The sequence below is a fragment of the Actinia tenebrosa genome, unplaced genomic scaffold, assembly GCF_029948245.1.
Source record: "Actinia tenebrosa isolate PJP-AT-01 unplaced genomic scaffold, QUT_ActTen_1.0 PGA_scaffold1__47_contigs__length_23844297, whole genome shotgun sequence".
Classification (NCBI taxonomy): Eukaryota; Metazoa; Cnidaria; class Anthozoa; order Actiniaria; family Actiniidae; genus Actinia; species Actinia tenebrosa.
Window position 1 is genome coordinate 2,578,038 of NW_028292578.1, and position 12,621 is coordinate 2,590,658.

The 12,621-nt window shown below is 38.9% G+C and overlaps 1 protein-coding gene across 1 annotated transcript in view; it reads right to left on the reverse strand.

The window, feature by feature from the left end:
- Positions 1 to 12,621, reverse strand: part of LOC116303375 (uncharacterized) — a 31,044-nt gene that overhangs the window by 6,095 nt on the left and 12,328 nt on the right. The window contains 11 exon segments of the mRNA XM_089032280.1: positions 7,315 to 7,416; positions 7,731 to 7,835; positions 8,185 to 8,286; positions 8,674 to 8,772; positions 9,285 to 9,386; positions 9,690 to 9,788; positions 10,715 to 10,813; positions 11,012 to 11,128; positions 11,557 to 11,682; positions 11,942 to 12,070; positions 12,250 to 12,348. Coding sequence (XP_088888406.1) covers positions 7,315 to 7,416; positions 7,731 to 7,835; positions 8,185 to 8,286; positions 8,674 to 8,772; positions 9,285 to 9,386; positions 9,690 to 9,788; positions 10,715 to 10,813; positions 11,012 to 11,128; positions 11,557 to 11,682; positions 11,942 to 12,070; positions 12,250 to 12,348 — 1,179 coding nt within the window.

Sequence of the window (12,621 nt, forward strand, 5' to 3'; positions counted from 1 at the left end):
AGTCTAGGAATCTGAAGCCCGATAATTTATGCTTTTAAATAAAAAAAAACTGTTCTGTACAACACCAATTTGCTTTTTTTTCTTGAATTCATAGTAAAACATAGAACACTATATTGCGCATTTAATTTTTTCCTCTAGTATATATAATACAAAATACAGAACCGGCCAAGGGGGGGGGGGGGGGGGGGGGGGAGTTGGGAGGGTTTCGAAATAATCCATATGTTTTGCGATACCAATATACACAGAATTCCATGGATGAACGGTCAAATACCTCAAATTATCTAGAAGTGAGTTCTTGAAAATATCAAAAATTGTTCTTGATGTTGCCTTCATACCATTTACAGTGTCAGTACCAGTTTTATAGTGACTCCATTATTAAGAAGAAAAACGGCTGAGTAGAAATACAGAAAACAAAAACTGGAGGGTTAGCCTCATTTTTATACAGAATGATCATGTGTTCAAGTTAGAGTCCCGTGGGCTGTCAAAGCGTTCTTATTTATTGAAGTTGCTTTGCCTTTAGTATTTGTGAATATTTAGACACAGAAAAAGGAGCCTTCAATCAAGGAACACGACTTGATATTTTACGATTTCGAAGGGTCTATCATCTAGCTATTGGTTGCAATCACAACCCTTGACCAAATTGGTAAGCATGTCTACGTAAGGCTTCTTTCTCCTGACAACAATGTCTGATGTGTCAAGGCCAAGGGCTTCACAAATGTCCTGCAACTTGGCTATTGAAAGCGAGTTGATCTTGGAGCTCATTACCATTTCACAAATATTACTGGAATCATGCATAATTGGGTGTGAGTGTTGAACACTGATGTCGGCCAGAACCTGGTTTTGGAGTTCATGGTGCAACTCATTTTCCAAGTCGGCATCCTCTTCATCGTCACTTTCTAATTCATCCGGCACAGTACTACGCTTCGCAGCCATGCGGGAAAAATAACTACGGAGCTGTTGCGTAGACAAAAACTCGCCACTATCAAATAAGCTCATTCCGTTAATGTCTTTTGCAGTTCTCATTTCTCTAGACACATCAGATGGGTCAACTTTCTTCCCAGTGGTCTCTCCTATCAGAAACTTAGCATTAAGGTACTCTTTTTGCTTGTCAGAGAATCTCTTACGCTTACGTGTAGATTTCAGCGCCCAACCCATTTTAAGAGTAGATGATGGCGATGAAGGTGAGCTGGTACCTTGCTGATGAATAACGGGAACTTGACTTGTACCACTTTCTAGCTTGGTTGCGTACTCTTTGATAGCCTTGTCATAAAGGGTCTCCTGTTCTAAACAGCGTTTGTGCTTTCCGCATTCCATGTGCGTCTGAAGGGATGAATACCTCAAATACGATTTTATGCATCCTTCTTCAGGACAAGTAAACAAACCAGGTTCTTGGCATGCGTCATTGGGCTCAGTGGATTCTGATGAACTGCTGTCAGAATTGTTAGTTGTGCCACTCTTTGGCTGTTTGCAATTTGCTTTCCTGGATTTAACGGGTACAAATTTCGTATTGCCGCACACTCTACACTCGACTGTTGGTAGTTCCCCTTCATCAGGTACGTCGAATTTCTTCCAAGGCAATTCGTTCCCAGGGCCAATGTTATACGCTCTCCAAACCTTGAGTCCTGTCTTGCTAAACTGAATGTTGTTGATGTAACTGATTTTTTCCAACTTGTTGACTTTCTTCAATCGGTTTGTAGGTTGACTACACACTGTTGTACTTACCCCCTGCACGCCGCCAGACGAGTCCATGGCCTCTTTCATTTGAAAAGCTGTTTCAAGGTCGTGTCCAGCATTTAAATACCGCGCCATGTGTGACTTAATCGTGGCCGCCTTACGGTCACACGAGCCCTTTCCACCCTGTGGATCCGAAAAGTCAATTCGTGATATTTCTACATCATTGTATTTAGCGACTTGAGGGACGGTAATAAGGGTCTGTGCACTGTGGTAGCAGGCAGCATTGTCCTGCCTCAGATGAACTTTTTTTAGTTCTGGCATTATTTCTTTGAGCTGTCTGAATACATCGTTCAGAACGGACAGTACTGCGCAGCTATCTTGGGAAATAGACTTCTCGAATACATGCGCAAATGTCATCATCTCCATCACTCCATCCTTCTTTCTAATAGCTACGGCTAGGTGCCACGAAATACCTCGTTTGGCGAACCAATCCGACTGACTTTCGCGAAATTTACGAGGAATATATTTCATCGCCCAGTCAGAGACTAATAACACTGAAGAATGATCCAGGTCTCTGAGTATGTCCAGTCTACATTCATCCTGATTGATAGAGCGAAGATGAGATTTCCAGGCATGTATATCCTGCTTTGCCTGTGAGAACAGAAAGGACATTTCTTGCCTTTCATCTTCCAAGCAATCGACAACTTTCAAATTCTCTTCAATCTCTGCAATGACCGACTCCAGAAGAGAACAACGATCGCAACTTGCGTTGTGGGTATGGTCACACGTGCCTTTGTAATGCTTATCATTGGGATCACTTAAAGCGTACACATGACAGTGGTCTGGAACCGTGGAACGTTTGGACACGTGAACCTTAAATTAGATAAAAGAACCTTAATTTCTTATATAGAATCTTTGGAACCCTTGGAAAAGTTGGCAAGAAGATGAACCCCAAATGAGAAAAAAACGACTGCATGAACAAATGTCAGAGAATAGTGAAATTGCGCAAGGAGACGAGATAATTCTCATACTATTCAATTAGAAACACAATAAAATACATAGTTTATTAGTCATGAAAACATCAATAAAATATTGCTTGTTCTTATTCTGTCAAACCCCACCCAAAGTATCTACAGATAACTAGGCTATTAGAAAAGTTTGTATTATAATATATTTCTTGACATACCTTATAATCACCCTTCAGGTATCTCTTGGCTTCCTTTAGTTGCTCTTTCTTTGCCTTTGCCCAAGACAAACCCAGTCCGTTGCTATCTCCAAGGCAATCGACAACTTGCTCTAGGTCTTCAAACGCTCTGGCACCCTGCGCTCCAAAATAATCTAAACCTTGGAGAGATTTCCTTATTGAAGCAGAACACACATCCAATATTCTGTAGAGGGTACTACGTCGCATGGGCTTGAAGCCTTCTTCGCTACAAAACGATTCGTACTGCTGAATAATTTGTGCCGGGATGACAGTCCTGATGACATTGGGAACAACTATTTCTTCACTGGACGATAGCTTTAACTTCCTTTCACCGAATGGGAGGTCCTGTACAATATGTGCACTTGTGATAAAGTCAATGAAGTGGCTTAGCTGTCCCGTAGATACATACATTCTAGTACAAGCAGTGTCAGGTAATGCAGCACCACGCCCATGAAGAAGTCGATGATGTCTAGCAATGTTAAATCTATAGCGCGTCAGGTCTGGAATCCACCGCTTAAGTGTCTTAAAGGTGACTTTGTCAGCTATAATCGAAAGTATTTGACGACGCGTACCCCAGTGTTTAGCGTTCTTATAGCATTCAGTCAAGGCATCTAATAAAAGAGAATCTACATCGTCTTCTTGATTTAATGGGATTTCTTGAGCTACGTTCCTTGAACTGCTCATAGCATCCCAAAGGCTTTCCACGTCTCTTGGTGCTATCTCCTCAAGAACGGCTTGAACTGCTTGCCGTGCTTTCCGTGTATAATATCGTCTTGTTCGTCCTTTAGTAGACTGCCACGAGGTCTTAAGCTGATTCCGTACAGGACTTATATCTCTACTGGACAAAAACGCATTTAACTTAGATCGGCAGCTGTTACTGGATGGTTCGGTTTCCTTGTCAGATTCTTCTGAACTTTCTAAAGGCTTATAGAGACTGATGGGTGTCTCTGCTGGCAAAGACAATAAAGTAGGTGTGGAAAACTTCACCTCCTCATTCTCTCCCTTAACGATACAAAGACAGTAGAAAACTGCAGTGAGCTATTTTCTTTCGTGAAATTGCGAACAAAAGCTAGCATGATTGTACAGTCAATCTAAGGAAAGCTGCAACAAAAAAGGTTAAATATTGAATACTGTATACATACTGAATACACCCTTCTCATAATGGCTGACAAGTGCACGAAAACGAGGTCACCCAGTCATTATTTCACAATAAAAGATCGATATAAAATGACATGAAATGACTTTAAAGAAGAAAAGTATGAAAAAATGACATTTGTTTTGATCTTAATTAGCGCTAACAGCCTTTATTTTGAATGATCAGCTTGGCTCAACCTTGCAAAATGACTGGGTGACCTCGTTTACGTGCGTTCATCAGCCATTATGAGAAGGGTGTATAGCGCATTGCAAGTGCAAATGGTATTTGGGGTCTCGTTAATTTGAAATAAAAAGTAAATATACAGGTATTTGCTATTCGTATGCAGCTATGTTTCATATTTCATATTGGATGCACAAACTAAAAATAAATAAATGAACAATTATTATTGGTCATACTTTAGACAATGTCACTGTGACCCATAATGCATTTGGTCTTGGAACACATACAGTGCTAGTATTCAGTATTCAACGTTTTTGAACTAGCTCTATTTAGCAGCACACCATCTGCCTCCCTCCCATCAAACACTTCGGCCTAAGGGTATTTTCAATGGTATGACAGGTATGACAATGGTATGACAATGGTAAAACAGTTACATTTCAGTCAGATGACTGAATTACTCGTCCTGAAGCCTATTAAAGTTAGGGGTGTATTAATAAACTTGAAGGTTTGTCACCCTAATCACTTTTATTTTCTCGGCACACCGTGTGCATCACAACAAGATAATACAAACGATCCAATAAAGAGATGGCATACGACGAAAATCCATTATATAGAGCATTAGTGAAAATCCCCGTCCCCAGACGCCCGGGGACAGGGCAGGAATTAAAGCGGCGAGACTGTGGATTTACGCACATTTAACAGCGCGAATACGGGTGTTAGGGGGAATCTGAGGCGTACTTCAACAGTTTTAGCTATTCAATAGGAGCAACTTTAACTATGTTTTAGCGGCAAGTTTTTCTCCGGGTATTCGGTACAGGGCGCCGGAATTTTAACACAAATGCATGGTAGGTTCCCCATGCTCCTTTTCTCAGACGTCAGTGCATGCATAAATACATATTACGCCTTGATTTTTTGGTTCTTACATGTCATGTTTGACGTTATAGTCTTCGACGGACACGAGTTTTTGTTCCCCAAAAACAAAAACTTGTAGATTTAACAACACATTACAGCTGCAACGTTATATATTTTTAATAAACTTATCTCTCTCTATCTTTCTAAATGTTTAAAGATGGTATACTTACCAATTTAAGAGAACCAATCTCATTCGAAAGGGCTTGTATGCTGCGGGGTGTGTCGCAGTCCCCCTGATCATATAAACAACCACTTTGGGTTTCTTTGCACACATTGAAACTTTCTCTACAATGCCTACAAATACCTTTGGATATGAAATAGTTACAGAAATCAGTGATATGCACATTTCCACGTAAAAAGAACAAAAGCGTAGAGCAAGATAAAAGGTGGCTGAAACTTTTACAACTTTGTCAGATGTAGAGCAAGAACCATATTGTCAATAATTAACTGTATGCTTATTATCATAAATTACTGATGTCGTTCTCTGCATTCCAAAATGCAAGCGTTGTGACTTGTTTTCAAACTAAGTTTACCTGAACCAACTTGAACAAGCACACCTGTCCTCTGCAAAATCTGTTCAGATATCGACAAAGAAATCCCGCGATCGCCTTTTCTTTTCTCGTGTTTCGATATTTCTTGTGGGACGGAACACTTGTTGGAATTACGTCGCCAACCTAAACCAAGCTCTGATCTGTGATGCGGGCAGATGGTACCTGTTTCGTGGAGTTTCTCCCTCTCACCAACGTTGAAAATACCAGATCGTGCTAAAATCAGCTCAGTTTCTGTATCTACTCCAGTAAAAGTCCACAGAGATTTATGATTACTGATGTCCTTACAGCAGGCGCGAAGAGGAATAATCTCGATGTTCTTTTTGACATCCCTTCTCTCAAATGAACAAGCAGTACCGGTTCTACTTTGAAAATGACAAGATACTTCCATTTCAGTTTAAAAGATATGAAAATTACGCCAACTAAAACAGCAGAATAAGACTAGCTTCCACCTAGAATACTTGAAATGAATAACCGCAGCACAATCATGAACATACACTTGTTGATTTCAATCTTTGATGAACACAAACAAAGGATGCCGCTAAAGTTTAGGGGAAATAAAAATGATTATAATAATACAGATTATGTATTCCTGGGTCGATTATCTTCATTTCATAACTTTCATAGCAAGTGGGGAAAGTATATTAAACTGCTTAATTCCCAGTAGTGTCTCACGGAATTTCTCAGCTAAATTTGCATACCAGTATTTAGTTTCAAACTTTGGATATAACCTGTAACTTTTTACCATATATTTGGCAGATCTTTCATTCATTGGGTGATATATAACTCAAATGGAAGTTTCTACATGATCTTCGAAAGGAATTAAATAATACCACGGCAAATAACAGTGTAAATAGTAATGACAGTACTGTCACGGCCTGTCACGCAATATTAGAACTCATGACCGATTCCTAAAAATACGCCAAACTCAGCACTGGATTACAGAGCGCGCTTGCATTTGCCCAGAAATATTTTTATATATTTAAAATCTAGTACCCTTTTGGGTTTTATTTCTAAAATTTCTTGAATTTTGAGCAAAAGGCAGTGGGACAAAAAAATTTTGTAGTGTACCTCCATATTTCGTTTTGAATTTGGTAGCGTTTTCTAACGACTTCTTTCCAAAGCAAAGATTATCCCAATTTAACTGAAATTCACGAAATACATTCACAAAGAGTCGAGTGTTTCAATGGTATAAAATAGAGGTTTGTAAGTTTCTTTTCCGAGTCACACGAGGCCGTTGAATATGGACGTTTTTGAAGGTGATTTTTTTACGTCCAAATCTAATTTCAGTTTTTCACGGATTTCTCGCAAAATAAAAAGTATTTTTACAAACCAACCCCATAGCATTTCTCACCTAACCATGGGTTACAAATGGTGAAAGTTTGAGCGATTTTGAATTTTTGAGCCTTGCCACAAATTTTCGATTTTGTTTGATTTTTAGGGAGACGCGCTCTTAAAACACTGATATAAACATACTCAACAATAATATTAAACATTTCACAGCATATTATAAGCATTCAAATTGCAAATATTGACGTAAATAACAGAGTGATAGTATAGTGAAGTAACCTAAACTATATAGAATAAATATCACGATTTATTTTTATAACTTTAGCTGCGCGCAGATCTTCGTCAAGAAAAAGAAGTAACCATTGCCATACCACATCCTCGTCACTTGCAAGCGCACCATAAGCGATGAGAACCTCTACAACTTCCTTATGGCCACCAGCCGCTGCCAGAAGCAAGGGTGTGGCATTTTTACTCTGTAGAGAAAGAAATATACGATTATTGTTCCTCATTCCTTAGACTTTAAACCATCAACTAGTATATAAAGCTTAATCAAAAAAAAAAAAAAAAAAAAAAAAGTGGTAGGTTGTGGTAGGTTGTAGGTTGAATACCGCCGAGGTGTCGGGCATTTTGGACTTCATTAGGGTATAATTTTCAAGACGTTTACAAAACAGTGCGCTCCATATGCATATATAATCACAAGACAACAAACCCAGTTGCTTTCTGGCGGTGATAAGATTTCAGGGTTTTTTTGGTGAAGGCAATACTAGAAAACTTTAGACGTTTTTACCTTGTTTCTTGAGGTTATTATTCCTGCTGGATTGAACTTGATAAGCTTTTTCATGACAGCAACACTACCTTTCATCGCGGCAATATGTACGCATGTACAGCCTTCCTGATGAAAGATACATCCGAAGATAACATTAGATGTGCAGGTTTGTTTGTACTTCGAGAAAAATTCATTTACTTTATGAACAGGCTTTAAATAGCAGCATGAAAGAGTTGAAAGATGCGAACCCTATAATTCCGCCTAAAACTGTTCACTTGGTCGTCGGTCTGACCGTCCGTTTGAAAAGTTTTAAGGTGTACGCATATGCGTGCAACCTAAAGACCGACGAGAAAACAAATTAGAATGCATAAATATGGCCTTTAGATGCGCCCCTTGGCTCCGTTTGCAAAGCTGGTCCATCCTTCGGTCTAATAAATACACAATTCAGTATGGGTTTTAAGAAAAAGATACGTACTGCATTGACTTCCTGTAAAAGGTCTGGTTTGTGTTTGAGGAAGAGCGACACAACTTCTGAATGATCGTTCTGCGCTGCATAGTGTAGAGGTGTTTGACCTTTCTGTAAAACCAAGAAAATAAGAAACAAATATTATTTAACACTCGTAAATGTTTTTTTTTACTAGATTAGAATAATATTTTTTACTTCAATGACAACATGTGAAAAAGTCGATGCCTTATGCCTGCCTTGCTGCGACCGTGATGTTTTCTAGGAATTTGATTAGCGGTTTTTTTTCACGCGATATTACGCAATGTGATTGGTCAGGCAGTGCTGTGACCTTGGCATGAGCGTGTCCGCGCCGTGTTTCTGCCGTGTTCCGCTTATTTGATTGGATGGAGAATAAATTATCGTGCATTATGATTGGCCTGGCGTATCGTTTGCCGTGTCACGACCCTGTTTGTGCCGTGAGCATTTCACAGTCATAAGAGAACTGCTCTAAATACTCACATTATCCACAGCACTGATATCTGCTTGTATTTCTAATAAGTGCTGGCACACGCTGATTCGTCCTTTCTCTGCTGCTAAATGTAGAGGTGTTTTCTTGTCCTGAGATAGAGGAAGAGAGGTAGAATGAGTTTTACTTCAAGCCGATAATTGCTTATCTTAGGTTGAATAATCATCAAACGGATTAAATAAATAAATAAATGAATGAATGAATGGATGAATGGATGGATGAAGGAAGGAAGGAAGGAAGGAAGGAAGAAAGGAAGGAATGGGATAGATATATAGTTGGTAGGATGTTTGGGATGGGAAGAATAGATAGATTGAAGGAAGGATGAGATGAGATGGGATGGATGGAAGACGGAAGAATGTTTAATTTGGGATTGGATGGATATATACCTGGAATGATGTCTGGGATGGGATGGATGGATAGATGAAAGGATTTATCATGACGAGATGGGTTGGATGGATAGTGTGGTTGGACAAATGCATAGACGGTTTAGATGAATGGATGGATGCATGAAAGGTATATGTTCATGGATGAATGAATAAATGATAAATGACCTGACTTCATCATAGTTCTTCTAGAGTCGAACAATAAAGCTTTATCGTCTTACCAGTGTAAGAGCATCTATGCTGGCCATATAACGGCTGGCTAACAAACCAACAAGTTCTTTATGTCCACTCTCTGCCGCCAGATGTAGTGGAGTCAAACCAACCTTTTAAAGTAAAGGAGTTGGAAATTAAGTAAGCCTTAAAATATATCGCATCTCTTTTGGTAATCTGAAGGGTATATGGTACAGGGAGCTCATATATTAAAACCAGGGTGCAAGTCAAGAAGCTCAACATGTAGTACAAAACAAAGCAGTTTCAATATCAAGAGAATCGGAAACCTATTTTTACGTTCTCCAAATTGAGCTGCATTCCGGCGTGCTGCAAGGGTCTATTGTTTCCTCCATCATCAGAAATCATAAAAAAATAGTTTATAAAACTCAATTAATCCTATCACTGACATGGTTTACCTTTGTTTTAGCATTGACATAAGCCTTGTGTTCTAGTAATTCCTGTGCTACCTCTAGGTGACCACGTTCAGCTGCCAAATGAAGTGCCGCTCTCCCTGTCTGGAGTAGTAAAACAAGGATGACAATATGCATACACTTATTTCAATATAATTAGTCGCCTGAAAAGCTACAAAGCTGAGACCGGCAAGGATTATGGGTAGATACATTTTACATGTTTCAACCGCTTGATAACTGTTGATGGACTTGAGATCTTCTACCAGTTACAAGTTAACCTCCTCTAAGTATCCTCAACTGCTGCAGTTTGTGTCAAAAGCTTTACTTGTTGGATATAAAACATTTCCCCATGATTCTCAGCGATAACAGCTTTGTAGGTTTTTGGTGACTAACTTTATTGAACTAAGTATATACTAGAAGAATGAAACCTTCTCAAAAGTATCGTGGATGCTAGGCTAACATGAAACATACAAAAGAAATAACACTTTTTCTCGATGGAATTTGTGGCATTTCTTTTGTATTTCGAAGTCACACTAACCTCGCATCCAAGAACTTTGTAAGAAGGGTGCTTTCTAAGTAATGAAATACATCAATTATCTAAATATTGGTGGATATAGACCCCTTGCAGCACCTTGGAATGTAGCTCAATCTGGGGCACAAAACAATAGGTTTCGATTCTCAGGAGATTAAAATTCATTTGTTTTGTCCCCCAGATCGAGCTCCTTTGACGTCACATGCAAGGGGTCTATGCGATCAATCAAGGAAGCTTTCTTATTTCTGTTTGCACGCTGTCCACAGATGTGAATCTAGGATCTAGGAACTAGAATCTAGAAGTTAGGTTTTATTTCAGAAACAAATACTGTTAATCCAATACACTCCAAGATGTTTTCAAAGGGTTGTCTCAGGCATCCCACAAACCCCCCCTGGATCAATCCCAGACTTCATTGAATCCCACCTAAACGGAATTTTCTACGTTTTATCGTATTGAGAGGACATCGTTTTATAATAATCACGTGACATAAAATTCTTACGTCATCAAATACGTCACCACGTGCTTGAAACTTTAGCAATGTCTTCACCACATCTAGATGACCTTTCTCACTGGCCACGTGTAACGGGGCAAGCCCAACCTGAATCAAAATTATTGCCATTAATAGACGAAAACTTGATGCGAAAACTAAATGCAAACGAATTTAAAATGCAGAAATTCACATTTTTCGTTGCTTTGTGACAAGCCTAAAAGAAAGGCGGATAAATACGTATTTCACAGTCGTTTATTCTACGCAAGCTCATAAAACACAAACTTAGCTTAGTTTTTGAAAACTTACCGTTGAACGTTTATTGACTGCAGCTTGTATCTTGCTTTGAGGCATAGACTCGAGTATTATCTTCAACGTATCATTGTTCCCGGACCTTGAGCAGTCATGTAGAGGCGTCTCTTTGGACTGTTGGGCATTTTGAAATAGAAAATGTTAGATCACAATGACAAGGCTAACAAACCAAATGTAAAAGGTTTTTTTTTTGTCATTAATGTTTTTTTCGCTCTCTACTTTTCAGCCGAAATATTTTTGTCGATGCCAATTTGTGTTACCATTAGCTTCCTAGTTATTCTAGGTTAACCAATAGATCCCTTGAAGCACGTCGTAATGCAGATCAATCTAGAACACATAGCATTAGGTTTCCATTTCTCATGAGACTGAAATTCTTTCGTTTTGGTCTCCAAATATGGCTGCTTTGACGTCACATGCAAGGGGCTCTATACCCTTAGTTTATTTAATTTTACAAAAAAAAAAAAAAAAAAAAAAGTAAATTTAAAAATTAATTCATGTCATTTGATGTAATTTTTCGTGATATAAATAATTGTTATACTTACCGAATGCGTCACTGCGGTGCAGTCAGCACCATATCGTAAGAGAAGCTTTGCTATTGACACTCCAAAGTTTCCTCGAATTGAGGCTTTAGACAACTGGGCTGCGTAGTGCAGAGGTGTTTCACCTTTCTGTCACACGAAAATAGAGATAAATTATTTATTTGCTACTGAGGTTCAGGGAATTCGACTAATTCTTGGGGTGCAACCACAAGTCTCAAAATCCCTTTAGATATAAATAATGATAATAATAATAATAATAAATTTATTTATATAGCGCAAATTCACTAATTATTCTAAGCGCTTGAAACAGCCGCCATGTTGGTTGATATGACAAGATTATTTCTTTAAAAAGTCATTGAAGTTAATAGAATACTTTTTTTTTACTTACATCGGTTGGCATGTTAAGCACGAGCTTTGCAACAGCTTTGGACTTTGATTTGAAAAGGACGATTATGAGTTCTTCTAGCTCTTTCAGACGTCCATTCTTGATGGCATGATGGAGGGGGGTCTCACCGTTCTGTAAGAAAACAAATCAGGATGATGATGATCATCATCATCATCAACATCATTATTGGCAGATAGCACATGCATGGAGAATTAGATTCCGTATTGCATCAGCATCAACATGATCGCCACTACAAATTTCAACATCTCTTTTATCATCTTATAACTTGCATCTTATTTCGATGCCCTCACCTTTGCGCGTCTCGCAGCATCAGCCTTCTCGCTGAGTATTAACTTGAGAGTCGCGAGATTTCCAAACCGTGCAGCAATATGAACCGCTGTTTCACCGTTCTGAAAATCAGAAGACATACGAGAACACAAGAAATTTATTTACAATATCTATAAGCGCTTTTTTTAACTGCCTTAATGCAGCGCAATGTTGAGTGCTCAGTGGAAACTTTTTTAAATTTTGGCTCAAAGCATACAACAATCTGTCAGTCTCTTCCTTATTTTGAAACTGCCTGGATGCGCAATGTTGAGTGCGCAGTTGAGACTTTGTTAAATTTTGGCATACAGTATGTTTTACAACCATCTGTCATCTATTCCGTCAGGTTTCGCTCAACC